Genomic DNA, 25,908 nt, shown 5'->3' with positions numbered 1-25,908 from the left:
AAAGTAACAATAAGAAACGTCTTGCGAAATTTCAGCCAAATCGGATAGAAATTGAGCCCTCTAGAAGCTCAAGAAGTCAAGTCCCCAGATCTGTTTATATGACAGCTATATCAGGTTATGAACCGATTTGAACCATATTTGGCACAGTTGTTGGATATCATAACAAAATACTACGTGCCAATATTCATTTAAATTGGATAAGAATTGCGCCCTCTAGAGGCTCAAGAAGTCAAGACCCAAAATCGGTTTATATGACAGCTATATAAGGTTATGGACCGATTTGTACCATACTTGGCACAGTTATTGGATATCGTAACAAAATACTACGTGCAAAATTTCATCCCAATCGGATAAGAATTGCGCACTCTAGAGGCTCAAGAAGTCAAGACCCAAGATCGGTTTATATGGCAGCTATATCAAAACATGGACCGATATGGCCCATTTACAATACCAACCGACCTATACTAATAAGAAGTATTTGTGCAAAATTTCAAGCGGCTAGCTTTACTCCTTCGGAAGTTAGCGTGCTTTCGACAGACAGACGGACGGACGGACATGGCTAGATCGACATAAAATTTCACGACGATCAAGAATATATATACTTTATGGGGTCTCAGACGAATATTTCGAGTAGTTACAATCAGAATGACGAAATTAGTATACCCCTATCTTATGGTGGAGGGTATAAACATGTTAGGGACATTAACCATGAATGGGTGGATAGCAAAATACCCAAAAAACAGCTATCACAGTAAAAAATCTGTTTTGATATAGGTAAGAGGTCTCCAAATTCGGATTTCGGATTCGAAATAAAATTTAGCTCGTCTCAGAAAATAATTTTTTAGTGAAAAATTGTCAGCTATTTTAGGAAAATATTTTTGGCGATAGGTACACTGATAAAATTGTAGTCCATACTTTAAAGATTGGAGCCAAACATGGCGAAATTAGTCTAATACAAGAATCTTATTAGTAGAAGAATCTTTCGATGCAAAGATATACACTAAAGTACCCTCCACCATGGATCACATTTGTCAAGTTCTTTCCCCGGTATCTCTTGATAAGCAAAAAAAGTATAGTGGATAAGAATTGCTATGCTATTAGAACTATTTCAGCTTATGAATGAATTCGCGACATACTTGGCTTGGTTGTTGGAGACCATATTAGATGCCATTGTGCAAAATCTCTGTTAAATCGGATAGAAATTGCGCCCTATGGGGTCTCAAAAAGTGCAATAGGGAGATCGGTTTATATAGAAGCTATATCAGGTTTTAAACTGATTCGGACCATAACGACCCGTATGTTAGCGGTCATAGTAAAAGTCTGTGCACAATATCTGCCAAATCGGATAATAATTACGCCCTCTAGAGGCTCAAGACTTTAAATTGGAATACTGGTTTATATGGGAGCTATACCAGCTTTTGGACCGTTTCAAACCAAACTAGGCTCGTATGTTAGAGGTCATAAAAATAGTCACTGTGCAAGATTTCAGCCAAATTGGACAAAAATTATATGACTTTAGCGACATGTAACTAAGTTTTCAGGATCAGGCCCGAAGGGGATCGAATGATACAAAGAGGGGGCCATGAGCATTTCGAAACTATGTGGCCTAATATCATGGCAACAATATCATTTTTATATAATAGATATATTAAGTCTTAAAGCCAACAAATCCAGGTAGATGCATCGTTGTCTAGCGTATGTGGCAACTCCCTGACTAAGAATCACTCAAATTTTATGAGCCTCCTGAGGTTAATATGGAGTAACAATGGTGCATGCCACCGCAATTATTTACATTGGGACTAGAGCGTTGCGGCGGAAAAAGGCCTTGGAAGCAATGAGCATTCTGACACAATAAAACCATTCTTTTCTTTTATAATTGACCGATTTATTGTGAAAATTATATGTGTCAATGTCTGTCAATTATTGTCGATGAATTTATGATTTTTACCGGCAGGTGATAAACTCGCTGTAGGTACATTCTACTCTGTCTGTCAAGCGTGAGCTCCATAAATTCCGATTTAGTTGAAAGCTATGCAATGCTCGTATCTGTGCAGGAATTGTTAATTGTTCCTTCATTCATATTGACGCTTTGGAATTAGAATTTTAGTCTCAATGATCAAGAACAGAAATGTAAATGGTTATTGTAGCAGTGTGTTGTACACTACCGCCGCCCTTGCCGATTAAGTACTCCTTGGGGTCAATCCGGTACGTACAACCGACTGTTAATGGTACTTGGCATAAGTTTTTTAATTAAATTAGTTAGATATTGACCAAATCTCGATATAGCACGCCTATAGTAAGGGTAAGTCCACAGAAACAGACCTTTATGATATATATTCGTAGAAGGTAGAGGAGAAGAAGAAGAAGGAGAAAAAAAGATAAACTTACACGACAAGCCGGTAAAGGACAGTTGATAGGACGAAACTTAAATATACGACAAGAAGAAAAACTCACTGGCAAGTGTATGATCCAGCTATTCAGTTCACGCCTCTACAGAAAAGCCGAAAAGTGGGCCGAAACTGAGGAAGCACGGAAAGATGTGTTCTCCATTATCCTATGTCTTCTCCTCCCAAGTGCGGGGCGGTGACATAACAGGTGCTCAATCGTCTCTTCTCCTTCGAAAATCTATCTCTTCTTGCGTCTGGACCAACGTCCAAGAACTAACGTTGTAATTACTAGTCAGGATTTTCCCATGTTATGCTTTCCCAGCCCTAGGATGATTGAACTGTTATTTCAAGAAATACTCGACCACAGGGCCTTTGACACACTACAACCTACAGCACCAGCCCACACCTTGTTCGCGCAGTAATTGTAGGAGGCGTCCACCCTACCAAGGAGCTTACACAGTGTGGTCTCCCCTGATTCCATAGCAAGATATGCGGCAATCAGCGATCCATTCTTGGCCAGCTCGTCGGCCGCTTTCGTTCCCCGTCACATCTTTATGGCCTGGAACCCGGCAGAACCTTACATCTTTCAACATGGTTCGAAGAAGCTCTTTGCGTCTTATAACCAGTTTCGACCTCACACGGCCCGACGCCTGACTGTCCACGCATATCGTGGCAGGCTGTACGGTTATAGGTACCGTCTTTGTAGTTCAGTCTTTGTGGGATTTTTGCCAAACCCGTTTGCCCTCGCCCATCCGAAAAGCTGCCACAAAACTGTCTAACCAGACCTGTAATAGTAGAGAGGAAACGACACTTTCAACAATTACACTTCCAATAAAAGCACCACAGTGAAGTCTCCCACACGAAGGGCACTGTCAACCGGCTGACCCTTAGTGTTTGCATGCTAATGGCAGCATACCAGTGAAGGGACGAGACGGTCCCTAATGCATATGCCAATTATTTAGTTTCTCCAAAGTCTTAAAAATGATGGATGAGAGACTGATTGCCATGTAGTCCTTGCGTGGAGAATGACTCTGTTTCCTAGTTTTTGGGGTAAAAAACCGCCCAAGTTTAGGGAAGGTTAGGTTTAAATGGTAGTCTGCCATCAGAATCGCTTAGACGTTATCTTCCACTGTGATACCATAGGAACGGGAGGCGAAAGATGCCTTTTGAACCGTTGGACCATTTAGATCGCATTAAAAAGCTCAAAAACTTGCGAATGCTCACATTCGCTAAATCAACCAAGTTCTCAAAGAAATGAGAACTAAAAGTGGAACTCCTTCTGACTGCTAGTGAGGGACAAAAAAGTACAGCAGATGTTCTTAAATCTATTCTTCCTCGACGTCCTCACAACAAAAGTCATTACTTGCAACTTTCCGAACCGAGACGTTTGTTCAAGCCCGCGATCTCTTCAAGTTTAGATTTGGCCACATAATTTTGGAATGTTCTAAACCCCCTCTTTGTGGCTATCTATCATTCGTAGCTCTTCGGGCCTGATCCTGAAAACCTAGCATGCATGTCGTTAGAGGCATACCCACAGATTCCAAATCCCCTGGAATGTGTGAGATAGTTCCTAGTCTCGCAAGCTTATCTGATTTACAATTCCCTGGGATATCTCTGTGCCCCGGCACCCAGATCAGGTGAAGGTTTGAACTGTTCAGCCATCTTGTTGAGAGATCTGCGACAGTCGTAGACGGTCTGAGAAATTATTTATGCATGATGTCCGTATTAGAGTATATCTATGCCATTCCTCCACTACTTTTATCACAAAGATCTTTGCTTGATACACACTACAGTGGTCGGGTAATATTCTCATTATGACCAGTCCTAGTTCTTCAGACTACACCGCAAAGCCCACCTGGTCGTGAACAAACAAGCCATCATTTGGATCCGGTTGTGAACAGTACGTAAACTTTTGAAGCGCCGTCCACCATACCACAAAACCATATAGCATCATAGGTCTGACAACTGCAGTATATACCCAGTGCATGATACGCGGTTTAAACCCCCAACTTTTGCCAATTACTCTCTGGCAGGGGCATAGACTAAGAATTGCCTTTCCTGTGCATCAAAACACCCAGGTATATTGAGCTTTCAGTAAATGCAACTTTCTGCAGACACTGCAGGTATCTTGTATCTCCTACTGAAAAGAACTACTTCTGTAATACAAGGACTTTTGCCTAGACAACTTTTGGTAGCCCACATAGTTGTGGGACATAGGTCTTCCTGAAGCATATCTCTAAGAGTGCTGGGACCAACCGACGCGACCACTTTTACACCTTTTCTTCCAGAGACAATAATATATCGACAATGACTATATTCCAAAGTAGAGAAGCCAGTACACCACCTTGAGATGTTCCTCTGCTGACCCACCTTTTTAGGTTTACAGATCCAAGGCCTGACGTAATGCATCGTTTAGTAAGTAAGTTATTAATAAACTTTTTTAGGGTAGAGTTGATGCCTAAAAACTCCAGCTCATTCATGATTGTCGTCGGTTTTGCCTTATTGAAATTGCATTCAATGCCAAGAAATGCTACCATAGTATATTCATTAACAGCGAAAAAACCACTAACATCCAACGAATGCATACCAGTGACAGCCTCTTTAGTCACGACGTTGTCCGTTGGAGAGTTTATTGGAAAATGTGTATCAGTGTTTCCTGTTTGTTTCCTGAATGTTTTCTAGTGTTTCCTCACTAGACATTATCCATACATTCTCTGACTTCTGAATACACCCCACGGCAATAGGTCTAGAGGACAGAATCTTCCTTAGCCTAGAGGCCTCAGATGTATCCTCTACGAAGCTGCAGAATTCCACCTAGGATTTTTTCTGAGCATTTCTCAGCTCGGCCTTGTATTTTCTTAGCTCAGCTTTATAGACGTCACAATCGTGTGCTGCCATTTTTGCTTTCGCCCTGTGGACGAGTTTCTTAGACGTGTTTGCCCCTTGTGACATGTTGACATAAGCGATTCATTCAGGCCTTCGTGATCTGCCTAACCACTTTGTCTATGTCCTCCGCAGTTTCTGCTCTCTTTTCTGGTCTAGAAGGGATAGTAATGCAGAATGTGTTCTGAGGCTGAAACTAATATAATGATGATCAGAGATACTGTGGTCATCCAACACTTACCAGTCGCACATCCTTTCGCTTAAACCTTCCTATACAAAGGTAACGTATAGTACCTCCTGCCTGTTACTGGTAATAAAGTTCTGGGTATTCCCTTTAATACAAATCGCCAGTTTGCAACTTATAATATATTGGATAAGCAGCTCACCCCTTTCTGAATCGTGTGCAATATCCAGATCAGCAAGATCCAGATCAGCCAGAGACCTTTTAAATCAAAGCTGGTTACTACTGAAACTTCAGTGATTAGTGTCTCTCATCCCCGTCCCCTTTGGTAGCTTAAATCCAGGAATTCTTAGTCAACGAACCATTCCTCCACACACTCTTGGTTCCTGGATAAGAACCACGTCGAATCCTCCTGACATGAGAAGGACCTTAAGTTCCGCCGAAACGGCCTTACAATGGTGGAGATTTAGGTGCAGAAGCCGGATCATATTCAGGTTTCAGAATTTCCATCACAGTTGCGTTATCCTCGTCCTCGTCTTCTGAGTCTGCCAGAAGTTAATCCTCATAAGATTGGTGCGATCTCATCATGATGAGGTTTCTTACTCATCCAGGGGCAGTTACGAAACCAGTAGAGCCACTATCCCTCAGGACACTGGACACTTGCGGTGTGGACGATTCCTCTTTAGATGCTTCACTAGTTCCTGCTGTCGAAGTACCATCCAGTCCCATTGACCCTTTTGATGATATCAGAAAAAAATGTTTGCGTTGATTACCCCTTCACTAATTCAGCAATTTAAAACTCTAATAAATGGTATCGTTCAAGGCCACGTCGTTGGGAATTGACAATAAAAAGGAATTCGCAAAGTCTTTGGTTTCCTGAACATTTTCAGCAAACAACAGACTTTTCAGCAGTAAGCCTGCTGTTCTGAAATTGCAGAACTACTGCTTTCATAGCAGCAAAATTAACTACCAACAGTCAGCAGACAGTGTTTGCTATTTTCAGCAGACTTTTTTCTATGAATGCATGATGCACTTATGCGGTATTACCCTGTTTACAATACCTTTGCATTTTTATCATTATAGTTTACTGAACACGAGAGATGAGTTGTTGCTGTTGTGTTAAAAGTCAGACATGACAAATCGGTTTCCTCGCAGAAACGGAGACGAAGAAAGGACAAAGGATTTGGTAGTTTAAAAAATATTTCGCAGGTACATTTAATGAAGTTTTATGAAAAAGATGTTGTCTAGTAGACAACTGTAGATCTGTGTCACTCGTAGATAAAACAAACAAAATTTTGGCACAGCCTGAATAAAGGATGTTTTTGAGTGAAACCAGTAGGCAAATGGAGATGTGTGTCTCAGTGGCTGTTTACATTCCATATGGTTTTTTATTGGTGCTGAGACGGTCAGAGTGAATGTCACTAGGGGAACGGCTCAGAGAGGGGTAATATTACCGCTACCCTGGATGCTCATGATGAACGATCTTCTTATTAGATTGGAGAGGTTGGGTGTTACAGCCTGTGAATACACGGTCGATCTGGTTATTGGACAAGAATTCGGAGGGAGCACTTGGATGTACTGCTACATAGGCGACGGCTTGCGGCCTGGGTATGAACGAGAGGAAAACGGAACTGGTTCTGTTTAGGCGTAGGCCAAAAATACCGGCCTTACGGCTATCCACTCTGCAAGAGGTTACTTTACAGTTATCGCAGTCAGCGAAGTTTATAATTTGGACTGGAGGCTGAACATAGAGTCGAGCATTAGAAAGGCATTCGTGGTATTATACTCCTGACAGAAGCTCGTGGGGGGTAAGTGGGGTTAAAGGCCCAGGCTTATGCATTGGTTGTTCTTGGTGGCCAGTTTTGGCCTATGGCTGCAAAGATTGGTGGCCGATGATGGATTTTAGGTCACATGTATGTAACCTTAACAGGGTGAATAGGGTCGCTTTGAGATTTTAACTTAAGCTATATGAACAACTGCGACAGTCATTAGTGGTAATGATGGAATTCAGCCTATGGACTAATTTGTAAGGGAGACAGCGGAGAGAACTCTACTCAGATTGTCGTGGGTTATCGGATTAATTCGTTATTATCGTGTGTCTCACACACGTATTTTGGGCGGTCTCTCAGAAGGACTTCCAGATATGAATAGTGGATATGGGACTGCAAGTATTGTTACCTATCCCGGCGTAGTGGCAGAAAGAGCGGGTTAGATTTTTAGACATTAATGTTTTTACAGGGGGTGGTATATATTGAAAAAGGGGGTGATGTAGTGAACTCGATATCAGCGTCTTTTTACGGATTAGGGATGATTTCAGCATTTTCAGGCAGATGTGTGTGCGATGGATGCAGCAGCGGAGCTTGTGTTGTCTATGGATATCGAACGATCGAAAATTCATAATTTGGCGACCATCTGTCAACATTGGAGGCATTAAACAAAGCGTGCGTGAGATCCAAGGCATAGGCCGATGTCGGTTAAAGATGCGTCTACAGGAGTACTATACTTTGACCTTTTGCTAGGTACCGTGACACAAGCATATAGAGGGAAATGAAAGGGCCGATGTACTTGCAAAGTCCGGAATGAACCTCCGCTTGTATCGCTCATGGATGTGTTGGACGAACGTTGTAGGCGGAACATAAACGATCTATTGTCAATGGAAAAGACGAATTTAAGTGCAGTCACTGGGACCATAACAGGACATAAAAAGTTAAGTAATCTACATGTGTCGCATAGGCTTTGGAAATGATGATATCCGCCGCTGGTGTCACGATATAGACGCTACAGAGGACATCTTTTAGTTCCTAAGCCAATGCCCTGCTCTTTCTCAAATTAGAAATAGGATACTTGGTCCTTTTTTCTTTCAGGCACTAGATGAACTCAGAGGTGTAAACCCAGTAGAATACAAGGCCTTTGTACGAGAAAGTGCATAAAAATTTGTCTCCTTCAGGCGAGAGTTGCTGATCATAGAAGAAGAAGAGTTTACGAGGAATCACAATGGGTCACATGATGGCCTTCGCGGATGCTAAGACATATCTCTTGTGGGCATCCTCATCCAACCTAACCTAACCTATATAATAACGATATAAGTGGAAATGAACTACATGGCAAGTAGCCACAACAGCGTGGGCATTAGCAATAAAAGGGTTGCTTTTTATATTTCGGTATTACAATAGAGAACACATATTACTCAAATACACACATTATAACAAATATTAACCAATGAAAATCGCTTTATTGTTTTTCAAAATATTCCCCATTTAGATCTATACATTTTTGCATGCGTTTGAACCAATAGTCGAAGCACCTTGTCCACTCTGATTGAGGTATCTCCAAAACATGCATTCTGAACGCATCAACCGCTTCTACACGTGTCGAAAAACGTTGACCTCCCATTTTATTTTTTACGTACGGGAATAAAAAGAAGTCATTCGGTTCCACGTCAGTACTATACGGCGGATGACTCATCAAATCAATCTTTTGAGTGCTCAAAAATGTTTCGTATTTTTGGAGCATTTCTTTCGACCAATCAACACGAGCCTTTTTTGAGCGATTGACAAATTGTGAATGATCCAACGCGAACAAATTATTTTGGCGGTCAAATGTTATTGCAGTATTGAATGTGTGCTGGTCCCACTAATGCCTAAGGTTGCCTCAGTCTCACGATAGGTCACATGACGATCTTACAATATCAGTTGGCGCACAGAATCATTGGTTATTGGAACAACAGATTTAAACACAAGGGTTGATGACAGATTTTTCGCCACCTTTCGATATTAATACCAATGGAGGCAATGTCTATGTAAACAAGGATGTATTAATCAGCTTATTTCCTTTCAATTATATTCCAGACTGAAGGTTGCCAGCAACGACTTTTGCAGAAGCTGTGAGGACATCGAAGAAGAAGAGACTATAGAAAACCTTCTGTGTGTGTGCACTAGCAGTCAGTAGGAGTTTCACTTTAGGTTCTCATATCTTTGAAAACCTGTCTGATTAAGCGGATCTGAACATTCGTAAGTTATTGGGTTTTTTAAAGCGATCTGGATGGTTCAACGGTAGGAACTAGAACGCAACTTCCTTCTTCTGTACCTGTGGTATCACAATGGACGAAAACGTCTAAGTGAGTCTGATGGCAGACTGCCACTTAAACCTAACCTTACCTAACTTATCTTATATATAAAAATCAATTTGTGTTTGTTTGTAGGTTTGTTTGTATGTTCCTTATAGACTCAAAAACGGCTGAACCGATTTTCTGGAAATTTTCACAGATGGTGCATACTAACCCCGTGGTGAAAATATGGACTTATTTACTGACCATGGGAATATGGGGCTTAAAAAAAAGGTATTTGAGTGTAGAATACGAATCTGTTATCCAAATATGGGATCAAGTGTTTTGAATACCGCCTCCCACCAAAAACATTCCCCAAAGGGGACAAATTTATGACCATTGCAATATGGGGCTCAAATGAAAGGTCTTTGAGAGCAAAGCATGAATTTGATATCAATATTCGAGAAAAGTGTCTATGGGGCCACACCACCCCCACAACACCACCCAAATGGTAAGTATTTTCTGATTATTGCAATATGAGGCTCAAATAAGAGTTTTTTTGAGTGGAACACGAATCCGATATATGTTTTCAAGGCCAACTCACTGAGTTGCCGCCCATTCCCCAAAACACCCCCAAGCTGTTCATGTTTGCCAACTATGGAAATATGGGGCTCAAATTAAAGGTATGTGGGAGTAAACCACGTATCTGATATCAACTATCTAGCGAACGTCCCACCACCATAACAACCCCCATATAGGACATATTTGCTCACCAAGACAATTTTGGTCTTAAAGAGAGTGGAGCTAAATATTCATAGTTTTTAGGGCCAATATCTCCAAACCGGACATATTTGCTGACTTTTGCAATAAGGAGTTTAAATGAGATTTGAAAACGAATTTGATATCCAATTTTGAGGGCAATGGCAACATGGGGTTCAAATAAATTATATATGAGAATAGAGCACGTTGGTGATATTTTTTCCAGGCTTAGTGTGTGGGGGAGCACCCCAATCCCCAAAACACCCCTAAATCGGGCATATTTACCGACCATGTTAATGTGGAGCTTAAATGAAAGGTATTAGGGGGTAGAGCAAGAATTGATGCCCACTTTCGGGACCAATTTTCTGGGGGTATACCCCTTTCCCAAAATACCCCAAAAACAGCAATTTTTTACTAACAATCGCAATATGGGACTCAAATAAATGTATTTGGGAGTAGAATACGAATTTGATATCCAAATGTAGGACCATGTATTTAGGGCATCACCCCTTCCCCAAAACTCCCCCCCCCCAAAAGGGTAAACATTTTTCGACCATGCCAATATGTGGCTCAAACGAAAGCTATTTGAGATTGGAGAACTAATTTGATAACCTATTTTGGGGTCATGTGTTTGGGGGACGCCTCATCGTGTAAACTTCCCTAAACCAATGGCAATATGGGGTTTAAATAAATGGTATTTGAAAGAAGAGCACGATGCTGATATTTTTTTCAGGGCCAATTGTCTAGAGGACAACCTCACCCCAGAAAACACCCCTAAATCAGATATCATGAAATATCGGGCTGAAATGAAGTATTTTAAGAATGGAGTACACTTTACATCCAAACTTAAATTCTTAGACCAATAAAGATCATCTGGGATTCCGATAAAGGCACTTGTATTGTTAAACTGTTAGTCAAATTAGCATGGTATATCACTAAAAGATCTTTAATTGTTGAAAATAAACGTTTCAATGAGACTTTTGATCCATATAAAGTAAAAGAAGGCACAGCGAAGCGTGCCCGAGTCAGCTAGTATTCCATAAATTAAAGTCTTCTCTTCCCACATAGTAATGGTATTAGTTAAGGCTCTATTACACGGCATGTAGTTGTCTTATGACATGTCAAATTTAGCACATGTTGAGTTGTACAATACATGTTGTGTGATACAAACGAAGCTAAAATATGAAAATCACTTTTCAAAGTAGCACATGTAATTTTTTTCGATTACATAGTTCTCTATTCCACAATGCACATATAAGGTGAGGTCATGCGATCAGCTGAGTACAATTTTTTATATTTGTTTTGAGTTTCCTGTAGATATACATGTCAAAGGCTTGATTTTTTCTAAAATCTTGAGGGGATGTCCCTTTTGATCCAATATTCCACACATAAGCAACAAAACAGTGTTATAAGGATGAAAATACATATATAAAACACATTTGAAGAAGATAAGTTGTAAAACAAAGTTTATTTCTAAAGCAACTTTGACATTTCAATTTACGGCATTTGCCACTCAAGGTAGTTTCGTTGGGGGTAGATTTTTGTTGTTGTGCCAATGACGCTACCTCTTAATTGTACCATGCTCTATTCCTTCTGACAAAAACATAAAGAAATCAGCTGTTTTTGTTGTCAGTCGAATGTAAACAGCCCCAAATTAAATTGTTTTTACAAATTTATGATTTAACCAGCATTCTCACAATTTTTACGCATAAAAAATCAGTTTCTGCTCTAATTTTGTGTTATGTCATATGAAAATAACATACAGGTGTGATAGCAAAAATGATGAATCTTATGTAAATTGACAATTTTGACAAACATTTTCAATTACATGTGCATACAAAAAGTGACATGGCATAAGACATCTACATGCCGTGTAATAGCGCCTTTAATACAAAAAACAAAAATATATTTAATTCAGCAGATTATTTTTTTTTTCTATTTATTATGTTCCATTATTTTTTCTAAATATATTTTAACAGATTTTGTGGATGAAACAGTGGATTTTATAAGTTGAAATAGCAGTACGAAATGTTTGCTAAACAGTAGCACTATGTTTGCTGAAACAACATTCATATCTGATTTTCCTCTTTCAGCAAAAAGAAAATACTGTTATTTAAGCAAACATTTTTGGTGTTTTGAATAACAAATTAAAACCGATTTTTATTCAAAAGCAATAGCGTTTTGCCAAACGGACAATCGAATAATAAGGTGGATGGCTAAATCGAATAATAAGGTGGTTCTCAGCCGATCAGTATACTTTACCATTAGACCAGCTGTTCTCCGTCTTGGTGTTGTAAAGATAGGCTCCACTTCATGATAAATTTTTGTAACCAAGAGTTTAACTTTGTTTTCTATATTCTATACATATTTTGGACTTAAATGGCACAGGTTATTATATAAATAAAATTTAATAGCATCTGTGGCATATACATACATATGTTTATTGACGGTATATGAATAAAGACCATCAGAAAAATATTTCATCAGCTTTCCTTAGGTACTCCTAATGAACTTACTTACAATTGGTTAAATTTAAAGCCACATCACATTAAGATTAAAGGCCCCTTATATTTACAAGTAAACACGAAAGGCGTCTGCAATGAAAAGAACCAAGCAAAAAATAGGATAAGAGCTTGAATACAAAAAGTCTTAGTGACTTGCAAATCTACTCCTTCTTCCTCCATTTAGAGGTGTTCATAATTAATTAGACTAATTACAACAACTGCGCAGCAAAAACAGAAATCACGTCTCAACTTCTTACTTACGATTAATTAAATAAATAAACATTACTGGCAAAAGTATTTCAATTAGAAAGACCCAGCGCAAAACTTTGAAACTCGATACGAAACAATTTCCACTTTGAAGAGCGGCGCGGCACGGCCCACAAAAGGACCGACTATCCACAGCAGCACAGTAGCATCCAAATCCCAAATGATGGCTTGGGGTGGGAGGAGCAGAGACTGAGCATTGAAAAGTTTTTATATTTAATAAAACAAAACAAGAAACTCACAGCCCTAGAAGTTGAGAGGAGTGACAACACAAAGAAAATTCAAATAAAATGTCAACATTTGACAATTGCTGTTAAGCAGAATTACATGTTGTACAATGACTTTCCTCGTTTTCCTCAATGGCGTGTAGCAATCATTTAGAGAGAAAAACACGTTGCAGAAACATATTTTACGACTTCTACGACGTGTATGCTGAGCATATCTATAGGGAATTCAATGACGGCAAAACGTTGCCAGCACTTCTCCTAGCAGCTATTGCCGCAAGTAAACTTTTCGCAGAAGATGGCAGGTGAGATGCGTTTAAATGGATATTTTTCTCCACACTTTAAATTTCTAATAAAACTCACTTCCACATAAAGATGCAGCGGAGTGGAGAAAAAAGGAGAACTCCGACATACAACCATCACAATCATCATGGCCATCACCATCATCTTTATCACCAACAATAACACCACATCACCAACAACATCTGTCGACAACATAGACAGAGGTACAAAGCAGGGGATAGGGTGTAAAAGTTAATAACAAATTGGAAAGAGGGATGCAAATGCGAATTCCAGAGCACGCTTCGTCATTACTAGTATAAGGGCTATATAGTTTGTTATTAAGCTTATAAGGTACTGATTTACTTTTTGGATCGAAATGTACTCTGACATTTGTACACATAGAAAATGGCAGTCTGCCATCAGACTCACACGCTTTAGTCTATATCAAAGAAACTAGAGAAGGAAGATTCCTTCTTGCTCCTACCGTTGAACCATCGGGATCTCTTTTAAGAGCCTAAAATATTGCGAATATTCACATCCATTAATTCAGACAAGTTCTCTATGAAATGACAACCAAAATTGTAACCCTTTTGCTTGCCAGTGCGGACACATACACAACAGATGTTCAATATTTTCCTCTTCCTCGCAGATTCTTCAGAAGTCACCACTTGCAACCTTGTGTCTGTCAGCATGTTTACCGATCAGACAGTGACCTGCCATGACGGACACAATGACTGGGACGTCTGTTCTAGCCTGTGACAGGAAAGCGGTAGTCCTCCTTAAGAGTAGACTGAGCCACATAGTTTTGGCGTGTTCACAACCTGCGGGTTGTGACCGCCTATCATTCGTTGCCCTTAGGGCCTAATCCTGAAGACTAGAGAGCCATTCCACTTCTTTAATTGCAAAGATCTCAGCTTGATACAGTTGTCGGTTAAGCTTTTCAATACAACCACATCCAAACATTGAATCTATCCGTTTTGAAGTCTATGTAACTCCTATTATCAGAGATTTTATGGTTCCAATCGATTATTGAGGAAAGTACTTTTTGTCAAAAATCAGCTCCTGTAATCCATTCTTTTTCCCATTCTTTTCTCTCAAGGAGACAGGTACTACTCTAGGTAACTTGTATCTCCTGCTAAAAATACCTACTTCTGCCTTACACGGATTGACGCTAAGACCACTTTCGGTAGCCTACTTCGCTGTCGCATATAGAGCTTCCTCAAGTATATCTCTAATTGGCGGAAAACTTTCTCATAAGAGCAATAGCCACGTCATCAGCACCTTTGCACCTTATTCTTCTAGATACGATAATATGTTGTTAATGACTATATTCAAAAGTGGGACAGGCTGTGCTGTCCTTGAGATATTCCTCTACCTGCCGCAATGTACATTTTAGTAAGTAAGTTATTAATATACTTTCTAACAGTAGTATTGATATCCAGAACCTCAGCATCTTTATGATCTACGCCGGTTTTACATTATTGACAGCACTTTCAATGTCAAAAAATGCCACCACTGTATATTCCTTGACTATGTAGGCAACTAGGTCGAGAAGGGCTGTTTCCATGGATTTGCCTTAACTATATGCATGCTGAGGCCGGGACAGGCGATCTCCAGGGATCTTTGCCCTAAGATGTGTTTCTATCAACCTCTTTAGAATCTTCAAAATAAGGCGTGGCAAGCTAAAGGCTGAGCTAAGAAATTGCAAAGGCGAGCTGAGAAGGGCTCATAAGAAATCCTGGGTGGAACTTTGCAGCTCCGTGGAGGATACAGTCGGGGTCTCAAGGCTAAGGAAGATCCTATCCTCGAGACCTATAATGGTGGAATATATTCAGAAGTCGGAGAATGCATAGACAATGTCCAGTGAGGAAACACTAGAACTACTCGTTGGTACATATTTTCCGGGAAACACTCCAATGGGCAACATAGCGCCAGAAGAGGTCGTCACTGATGCAATCGAATCTTTTTGGGGAAATTGTGGGCGATAAGAAGTTTCGACTCTTTAAGTACCACATCCTGATGATGTATCACTGGTTGAAATAGGAGCTGCGTCCGTTATACTCTGCTTGTAACAGCATGTCGTGTGTACCTGCGGCATGAAGGGACACAATGGTCATTTTCATTTCAAAATCAATATGCCAACTGACGGCTTGTGTTTGTGTTGCAATCTGCTAACTGACGGCTCTATCATAAAGATTGAAATTGTTGAGAACGTTTTGACATACGAGCGCTTTTTGTGTAACTTAAAGTTACTTAAAAGATTTATCTCGCCCAAAAATTTTATTAAATCGTGAACATTTTCGTGCAATTATTTTTACAACTTTCGACGTGGATTAACTCAACAACAGTGCATCGATGAACTTAAATCAATTTTTGGCGATGAAGCTCCATCATGGAGCTGTGTTTATCGATGGTATGGTTAGAATAGAAGAATTTCGTGAAGGTCGTCCACAATCAGTTGTTGTTCCAACATTTAATATTGCATGAATATTTGACCGTCAAAAAATTTTGTTCGCGTTGTCAATCGCACACAATTTGTCAATCGCTCAAAAAAGGCTCATGTCGATTGGTCGAGAGAAATGCTCAAAAAATACGATCGCGGTGCTTCGAAACACGTCTATGATATCGTGACAAGCAAATGATCGCCTGTTTTTTCGGAAAGCTGAACATGTCGCAATCGTACCACTAGAACAACGCAGAACAGTCAATTCTGAGTTGTACACAACCATTTGCAACTGCATTTTTGAGCACTAAAAACATCGCACTATTGTTCCAATGAGCTATTTTTTTGGCTAAAAGTAAAAATTGAGTTTCGACATGAAGGAGAGAATCAAAAGTTTTTATTAAAATTATAAAACATTCGCAGTTGGGTGTAGGTCGAATTTGAATAGTATTTACAAAATTGTCGGCATTTTATATGCCGGAATATTTGTTCTAATTTGCCTGAAGTTTAAACCGCGTGTCATGCACTGGGTATATACTGCAGTTGTCAGACCTATAATGCTATATGATGTTGTGGCCTGGTGGACGGCGCTTCCACATACTGTTCAATGCTCAGCCGGATCCAAAGGATGGCTTGTTTGTGAGGATGATACCATCTGATGCACTGAATGCAATGCTACACCTTTTGCCTCTTGATATTGGGCCTAGATATATTGCTGCGACCAGTGCTGTGTAGCCAATGGGGCTTTCTCCTTGGTCATGCGGTGTTATCCTTGACGCCATGCCCAATAATTCAGGCAGTGTGGATTACACATTGGAACTATGATATCCCTAGAATAAAAGAAACATAAAATTCTATACGGATGGTTCCAAACGAGACAACACGTTGGACTTTGCGGTGTACTCTGAAAACCTTGGTCTGGTCATAACTAGAAAGTCACCCAACCACTTAAGTGTGTACCAAGTGGGTATCTGCTAAAACAGACTTCTCAGTAATTGTGTCTGCCATGACAGGTCATTGTTTGACCGGAAAACATGCTAACAGACGGAAGGTTACAAGTAAGGACTTTTGCAGCAGCTGTGGGGACGACGAGGGAGAAGAGACTATAGAGCTTCTGCTGTGTGTGTCTCCCTCAATGGCAGTCAGAATGAGTTCCAAATTCATTGAGAACTTGTCTGATTTAGCGGGTGTTATCATTTGCAAGTTTTTGGGCTTAATAAAGCGATCTGAACGGTTCAACGTTAGAAACTAGAAGGTATCTTCGTTTTCCTTAGGTATTACAAAGGACGAAAACCTTCAATCAATGAACTTTTAAGCAATTTCTGGCCGGCACAACCCAACAGACCGATCAATATTGAATTCGTAATCGCAGCTCGTACGGCCCCGTTTAAATTCAGTCACCCAAGGTTTTATGGGTATAAACGAAGACCTAGACTCCAAATTAGAATCTAGCCCGGTTTTCATATTGACTGGATTGACCTTTCAAATGAAAGTAATGTATTATGTAATCGTTGACCAATTTTTTTTATACCGTCCACCATAGGATGGGGGTATACCAATTTCGTCATTCTGTTTGTAACTACTCGAAATATTCGTCAGAGACCCCATAAAGTATGGGGTCTTGATCGTCGTGACATACTATGTCGATCTAGGCATGTCCGTCCGTCCGTCTGTCTGTCGAAAGCACGCTAACTTTCGAAGGACTAAAGCTAGCCGCTTGAAATTTTGCACAAATATTAGTGTAGGTCGGTTGGGATTGTAATTGGGTCATATCATGGGTCATATCTAGAGGGCGCAATTCTTATTCGATTGGAATGAAATTTTGCACGACGTGTTTTGTTATGATATCCAACAACTGTGCCAAGTACGGTTCAAATCGGTCAATAACCTGATATAGCTGCCATATAAACCGATCTTGAATCTTGACTTCTTGAGCCTCTAGAGGACGCAATTCCTATCTGATTTGGCTGAAATATTGCATGACGTATTTTATAATGACCTTCAACAACTGTGCCAAATAGAGATCGAATCGGTTTATAACCAGATATAGCAGCCATATAAACCGATCTGGGATCTTGACTTCTTAAGCCTCTAGAGGTCGCAATTATTATCCGATTTGCCTGAAATTTTGTACGACGGATCTCTCATGACCATCAACGTATGTGTTTATTATGGTCTGAATCGGTCTATAGTCCGATACAGCTCCCATATAAATCGATCTCTCTATTTTACTTCTTGAGCCCCCAAAGGGCGCAATTCTTATTCCAATTGGCTGACATTTAACACAGGTCTACAACATATAATTTAATTGTGGTCCGAACCGGACCATATCTTGATATCGCTCTAATATCAGAGCATATCTTTTATTTTATCCTTTTTTGCCTAAGAAAAGAAAAGGATAAGAAATCGACAAATGCGCTCCATGGTGGAGGGTATATAAGATTCGGCCCAGCCGAACTTAACACGCTTTTTTTTTTTTTTTTTTTTTTTTTTTTTTTGTTTTATTAAGTCTATAGATTATAATCCTTACAGACTAAATTATATGCTAAATATTTACGAATATATACATATTTTAGATTCAAAATAAATAAAACTATGTGTTTAAGTGAAGTATTAATTTTCTTTTAACAGAATCACGTTTTTCAGAGAGATCGATGAGGCTATAAAATTTATTAAATTCAACAAAGAGGCGGCGTAAAGGGTCGTTGTTTGCATAGTTTGATGTGAAATAATTTATTTGAAATAGCTGATAGTTTCGGGATGGCCTTAAGGGAACATTTATGTAAATTCTATTCAAAATAAAATCGGAGATTATTTTGCCTTGCATTATATTGATAAGGAAAGTAACATTCAGCATTATTCGTCGGCTTTTTAATGTTGGTAATTTTATTAAGTTTAATCTGTATTCGTACGATGGTAGAGCCCGAGGGTCCCAGCCACGCCCCTTAAGGCAAAATAAAAGAAATTGTTTCTGAACTGACTCAATCGCATTCGAATGAATGGAATAGGCTGGATCCCATATAATGGACCCATATTCCAAAGTAGAACGTACAAAAGAAATATATAATTGTTTCGTTACTAAGGGATCTGAAAATTCTTTACTCCAACGCTTGATAAATCCCAAACTTCTATAAGCTTTGTTCGTAATTAAGGAAATATGTTTTCTAAAATCCAACCTGTGGTCCAACAGAATCCCCAAATCATGAATAGAGTCCACATACTCCACCATACAATCATTCAAATAGTAACTCGTATCAATCCTTCTCAGCCGAAAGAAAGACATATGTTTACATTTTAAAGTGTTTAGTTCTAGCAAGTTAGCATTGCACCATTTATAAAACTCATTAAGATCGGATTGCAGTATACACTGGTTTGCTTCCTCATTAAAAGAGTAGAAAATTTTAACATCATCTGCATACATTAGAACCTTTGATCGATGTATTACGCTGGGCAGGTCATTTATAAACAATGTAAATAAGACCGGTCCAAGATGACTTCCTTGAGGAACACCGGATGTCACAATTATCTTGTCAGAAATAGCATTTCCTACTTTCACCATCTGAGCTCTGCCCATTAGATATGATCTTATCCACTTCAATAACGCATTGGAGAAACCCATAAGATGCAACTTCAACAACAGTAATTTGTGATTGACCTTATCAAAAGCCTTACTAAAGTCTGTATAAATACAGTCAGTTTGATATCGTCTTCTAAATCCTTCATTTACAATCGTAGTTAACTCTAAAAGATTCGTCACTGTAGACCGATGCTTCCGGAAGCCATGTTGAAATTTACAAAAAACAGATGAGACCTGAAAGGATAATATCTCAGTCACAATTTTTTCAAATAATTTAGGAATTGTATTCAGTTTAGCGATTCCTCTATAGTTCGATGCATCAATTCTACTACCCGATTTAAATAAAGGTACAATAAACGATTCTTTCCATATTGGTGGTAAATAGCCAGTATCCAGGGACTTATTGAACATTATAGAGAGAGGAAGAGCAAAATTCTCTGCACAGTATTTAAGAATGCATGAAGGGATTCCATCGGGACCTGGGACCGTTGTGTCCTTTAGACTCTTTAAATTGGCCAACACCGTTGTAATATCCAATAATGGAATAGTAACGGTTGAGAATTCCTCAATATAGTAGGGATATTGGAAAGTGGAATCATATACATTATCAGAGTAGGTAGTTTTAAAAAATGATGCAAATATATTGGAAATTCCAGTATCATCATCTGCAACATCAGTTCCAAAATGTATGCTCTTTGGACAATCATTAGATCGACGCTTAGACTTTATGACTCCATAAAAAGATTTCGGGTTGGATACCAATTCATTCTTCATTCTCGATATATAGCCCTGATACAGTCTTCTATTTAAGATGGTGTATTCCGATCTTGTGACTGAATAATTTACAAAGTCCAAAGAAGAACCACTTTTTTTAAACTTTTTATAATGCTTATTCTTTCTATTCTTTAATCCTGATAAAGCAGCCGAATTCCACGGAGGACCAGTATTCCCACATTTAATCATCTTCGGAACAGCTATAGACAATCCATCTTTCAAAATAGAATAAAACATTTCAATCATCTCATCCAGTGAGTTTAGTGATTTAAGTACAGACCAATCAATCGATCTTAAAAATGAATTCATCTGATTATAGTTTGTTTTGGAGAAACAATATCTTGTCTCCTCTAAATAAGAATTAGCAGAGTCACTAGAGCATAACAATAAGGGAACTTGAATTTTTATGGTGGGATGATATCTATCCTCAGGGTGGACTAAAGGATCCCATGGACAAACAAAAATGTCGTGAGGTTGACTTACGAATACAAGGTCAAGAAGTTTACCAAAAACGTTGTGAATATTATTAATTTGTGACAAGCCGGAACCAAATAATGGACCAATACATTGGTTAGTACTCTCACTGATTGCAGTAGGCAAAAGATCATTACTATCTTGACTAAAAGTCCAATTAATACTTGGTAAATTAAAGTCTCCGAGAACAATTAAAATATCGTTTGGTTTTGCTGACTCAAATGCACTTAAAATAGACGACGTGTGGTTGGTATAAATATCAACGCTCGAACTAGGTGGTACATACGAACATGTTACAAAAAGTGTTAAGTTCTTAAGAAACACTTTAACAGCGACTATTTCAGTACTAGTAGACAATGAAAGAGGAATTTCTTCTGCCGTAAATCGAGAAGCTACAGCTATAAGAACCCCGCCACCTCTAGTTTTGGAAGTCTCATTGCGATCACGTCTAAAAATTTGATACTGTTGACATAAAATTTCCCTATCATATACATTATCTTGAAGCCATGTTTCGGTGAAAGCAATTATATCGTAATTAAATTCAAAACTATTAATAAATAAGGAAGATAACTTAGAATTTAAGCCTCTAACATTTTGATATACAAGACTAATGTCTTTAACGGAGGGTGTTGCAATTAGTTTTTTGAATCACTGTTTGGCAAATAAACTACATCAGTTCTTGGAATATCCCTATAAACATATTCGTGAATTACAGCTTTAGGAGGCCAAAAAGATGGGTTTACAATTGTTTCAAAAATATCATCAGGAACAATTATTTTAAATGAAATTTTACTTCTTTTTTCTGCATATTTAAATTTAAAGACCTTTATCTCATGATTAGAGCCAATTTTACTATTAATATATGAAATTATATCGTTCTCAGAAGTTTCAGCCGCAAAACGGGCAGCAAATATAGTTTTCTTCGGTACGACAACACGTAAATTGGGACTAGCCGGAGTATTCGGAGCATTTGGAGATTTCGGCGAAGTTAGAGGGGAATAAAATTGATTAGTTCCGGATGGAATAACTTCCGCTGTTAATTTGTTTGCATCGGTAGGTTTTGACGAGGATACACTTGTAGAGAAAGTATCCGGAAGATTGATTTTCGGAACAGATATGACATTTGTTTCATCGTTTGCTGCAGTACGGACAGTAATATCGGATGGCTTCTTTCTTTTGCGTAAAGAATCAGAAGGAGATTGAAGGAACTGATCCAAACGGGATGAGTTATCAAATACTTGTTTGTATTTATTGAACTTTTCCAAGACAGAGTTGAGTTCCAGGGATATTTTATTAAACTCTATACGTGTAGTTTTGAAAAAGGAATAAAATTCAGCATCGTACGCACGACATTTAATACAGCACCAACGTAGACCTTTATTTTCTCTTAGATTATCAGCAGTTCGGACGGATAATTCTACACATTTGTCGTGATAAGAGTCCAGACAGAGCCAACATGATACCATCGAATCCCCAGACGTCGAACTTTTGCAGTTAACTTTTGAACAGCCCATTTTAACAAGTTAGTTACCTTGCCTGCAGGGAACTTGAATGTAATTGTTATAAAAGCTTTACCACGTTCGGAAACCACTTAGTGAAATGTGTTATAAAAAGCTTTATCACGTTCAACAACCAAACTTTAACACACTGTAGAAAATATAGCTTTTATTTAGGAAGGAACAGCTGCTATGTTAACAATATCAGCAAAATATGCGAAGAGATGTTTAAGGTAATGTTGGTTGACAAGTGTGGATCAAAGCTTTTCGTGATTTGTTACGAACAAAGCACAAAAGGTAAATGGCCAATGAAACACAATGTTCTTTAGTTTATTTGTTTTGTCGAAAACAACTTAAAAGCACCAAATAACAGATATGTTTATAGTCACTTTAATGTAGAAACACTTGCAGGATTAACTTAATCTGTTTTTGTAGTGTAAATTTATCGTTTAATACGAACAATTTATTGTTTTTAAGGAGCGAATAAAAAACACGTCCACACAGTATAGGCTCTGTTCACATCGTTATATTTGCATTGTTATATTTGCAAACTCACTGAGATCGTTTACAATAAAAAAAAAACTAAACACGGCGTGCGCTTTGTAACTTAAAACAAAGGCTATTTTCTTACTACTTAATGCCTTTGTACTTGTTTCTATTTGGACTGTATCCCGATTGAAGAATAGACCGAGAATGTATGAGACATCTCAAATTTGTTTTAAAATGATGCAAAACGGAAGTGTAGTGTAGTGTATCCTATGGTATCGGCTTATAAACCAACTAAGCACAAAATATTTCCTTTAAACCTCCAGAAAGAAATTGCCCATGGGCTTTTAGGTTTTCCACACAGTTTCACATCTCGAAGGTGTAAAATAGGAAGAGATAAAATTGGATATACTATCGAAATAGAACAAGTCCATATTTTTTAAAGAGAAGTGTTTCGCTTATTCGACTCTTTCCATCAGAAAGTTGTTACCCCAATTTGCTCGTCTCGAACGTTTCCTAGATGAGCAAAAACAACATGCACACACAAAAAGTTGGACGGTTTGTTAGACAAGCACTTCATACATATGTTAAGATTTTGTATCCACCACCCATCCTCCCTGCCTGGCATTGCTATTGTTGCTTTTATGTTCCACATTTTCATTTGGCTTTTGTTAACCATCCCGTGTACCCACTTTGAGAAGCCGTTGCCGTTAAACAACGCTTATAAAAGAAATTCTTCTATTCACTCAGGCCTGGTCCATGGAGCCCATACAACAGGGCTTGTGTGCCTGGGTGGCTGTTACAATACAAGGTACACGTGTTTTTCACGTTCCTCTCATTGTCACATTACAAGTACCACCAATCTAGGGGAGGACGCCTGTTCGCCGACAAACGTCTGGCGCGAAACACGAAGGAAAACAATGGCCCTAACTGCAATATGGCGTACAAGATGACGCCATTAAATCTTTGAACGGCAACAGAAAAAAGTATTAAAACAATTTACACTTTGTAAATTTTTTGTTAAATAAAACGATGAACACCCATAAAAATAAACCTAAATACAACAGAGATAAGTTCGTCTGTGTATGCTGCTTGCTTTTATTTGTTGTAGCAAACTATGAGTTTGAAGCAGGCAACTGGTACTAGAAAAAGTGCTCCCTGTTGTGGGCACTTTATGAATATGATAAATAGAAAATATAGACCACCATAGTTCGTCCAAGGAGTGATTGCATTTAATCTCAAGATTTTTTAATTCTTTTTAATCATCTTCGAGGGGGAAAAACAACGAGCAATCCGTTGATGTGAGTTGCTAAGTCTGAGTCTAACAAAGAATCCACATTTTTTATATTCCCGAATCATCAGCTTGGTGTAAACCACAATGAAATAAGTTTAAACTTGTTAGCCAACTGCATGTTCCCACACGATGTTTTAAAAAGGTTGCAGTACGACATCAAAGACCTGAAGTTGCGGCGACATGCTTCCTCAGCCCCAAGATTACTGACTTTCTGTTCCACGAAGTACTTGGTCACAAGACTCCTCGCACCCTCCCGCGAACACCGCCTGAAAGTCGGTATCATGACAGTCTGATTGGCCAGCTGATATTGCATCGACTGGAGACTGCTCCAGTGCTGAACAAACCTGTCCTTAAATTATGAATTTTTCTTTTAATTTACATTTTTATCGAATTTAGCTGAATTAAATTGAATTGTATTTACCCCTGAAATGTACTGTATACCAATGAATTGTAATTGAATTGTTTTTCCATAAAAGTTCCCAACTGTCATTTTGTAATAACAAAAAAAATGGCATTAAAATACTAATAACTATTTTCCCTTCCTACCAACTTTAGATCGATAACCTGTTCATCGTTCACTGTTTGTGCTTTCCCCTTTCTTTAACTCATCCTTTTTTATACCCACCGCCATAGAATGGGGGTATACTAATCTAGTCATTCCGTTTGTAACACCTCGATATATTCGCCTAAGACCTCATATAGTTTATATATTCTTGATCGTCTCGTCATTCTGAATCGATCTAGCCATGTCCGTCCATCCTGCCGTCTTTCAAAATGACGATAGAGGCCGAATGCGCAAGATAAGTCACTTGAAATTTTGCACAGATACTTAATATCGATGTAGATCGTCGGATTCAGATTGCAAATGGGCCATATCGGTTCAGATTTAGATATAAATTCCATATGTACCGATCCCCCGATTTGTCTTTTTGAGCCCCTGGAAGCCACAATTTTTATCCGATTTGACTGAAATTTTGCATGTAGTCCAAATTGGTCCATAGCTTAAAATAAGTCCAAATAAAGCGATCTTCCGGTTTGACTTATTGAGCCCTTGGAAGCCGGAATTTTTGCCAGATTTGGCAGAAATTTTGCTCGCAGTATTGTGTTATGAATTCAAACAACTGTACCAAGTACGGCCAAAATTAATTTATAACCTGATATAGCTCCCATGTAATCCGGTCTCTCGATCATCCTAGTTCGGTTCCTAGAAACTTTAATTTTTGCTGGTTTGACAGATGTTTGGTATGTATTGTAGAATAAAATTATATCATACAATTTAAGTTAAAGTAAATTCCCAAGATCCGGGCCGGCCGAACTTAGCACTCGTTTACTTGTTTTCTCTCATTAGCTTGGAGTAGAGCTAATGAGCTCTATTTCCAAACACTTACACACTAATCAATGAACGATTTTGTAACGTTTGCTGGAATCTTTTTGGTGTTCTTATTTTTATTTTCTCCTGCCACAATCGGTTCTGCGTTTTTTATATGCTTGTTAATCCCCAATTCTGAGGAATGACAAGCATTCACAACGGGATCTCTCAATATGCGTGGGCGGTGTTGTCACCAAGTCTACTTTCATCATCATTATCATCGTCGTCCAACTACTTGTTTATCTTATTCTTATTGGAAGATTCCCCCGTAATTTTTTAAGTGCTTTTACGATCGCAAGGACCTGCCCCTTTCACCCGTTCAGAGCCTTTGTCACTCTTAAGTTCTAAGGAACTGAATGCACATAAGATAGGATTGTGCAATATGGGAGTGAAATATTGCACCAGACACTGCAGGCGGCATGCTGAGTGAAATCCTTGTTCTCGATACAGAGAACGGCGGCCCATG

At 38.8% G+C, this 25,908-nt stretch overlaps 2 protein-coding genes across 2 annotated transcripts in view; one reads left to right on the top strand and one right to left on the bottom strand.

The window, feature by feature from the left end:
• The window catches only part of LOC106088101 (protein espinas), a 214,736-nt gene that overhangs the window by 152,877 nt on the left and 35,951 nt on the right, over positions 1 to 25,908 (bottom strand). The window contains exon 2 of the mRNA XM_013253412.2: positions 12,776 to 12,849. The gene's annotated coding sequence lies outside the window, so the exon portion shown is untranslated. The remainder of the gene's footprint in view (positions 1 to 12,775; positions 12,850 to 25,908) is intronic.
• Positions 13,369 to 13,911, top strand: LOC131998164 (uncharacterized). Its single transcript, XM_059370507.1, has 2 exons — positions 13,369 to 13,552; positions 13,623 to 13,911. Exons 1-2 carry the CDS (start codon positions 13,383 to 13,385, stop codon positions 13,783 to 13,785), a joined length of 333 nt encoding a protein of 110 aa, XP_059226490.1. The 5' UTR covers positions 13,369 to 13,382; the 3' UTR covers positions 13,786 to 13,911.

Source organism: Stomoxys calcitrans, chromosome 5 (assembly GCF_963082655.1).
Source record: "Stomoxys calcitrans chromosome 5, idStoCalc2.1, whole genome shotgun sequence".
Taxonomy (NCBI): Eukaryota; Metazoa; Arthropoda; class Insecta; order Diptera; family Muscidae; genus Stomoxys; species Stomoxys calcitrans.
The sequence above is the reverse complement of the archived record's forward strand: the minus strand, read 5'-3'. Positions and strand labels throughout refer to the sequence as shown.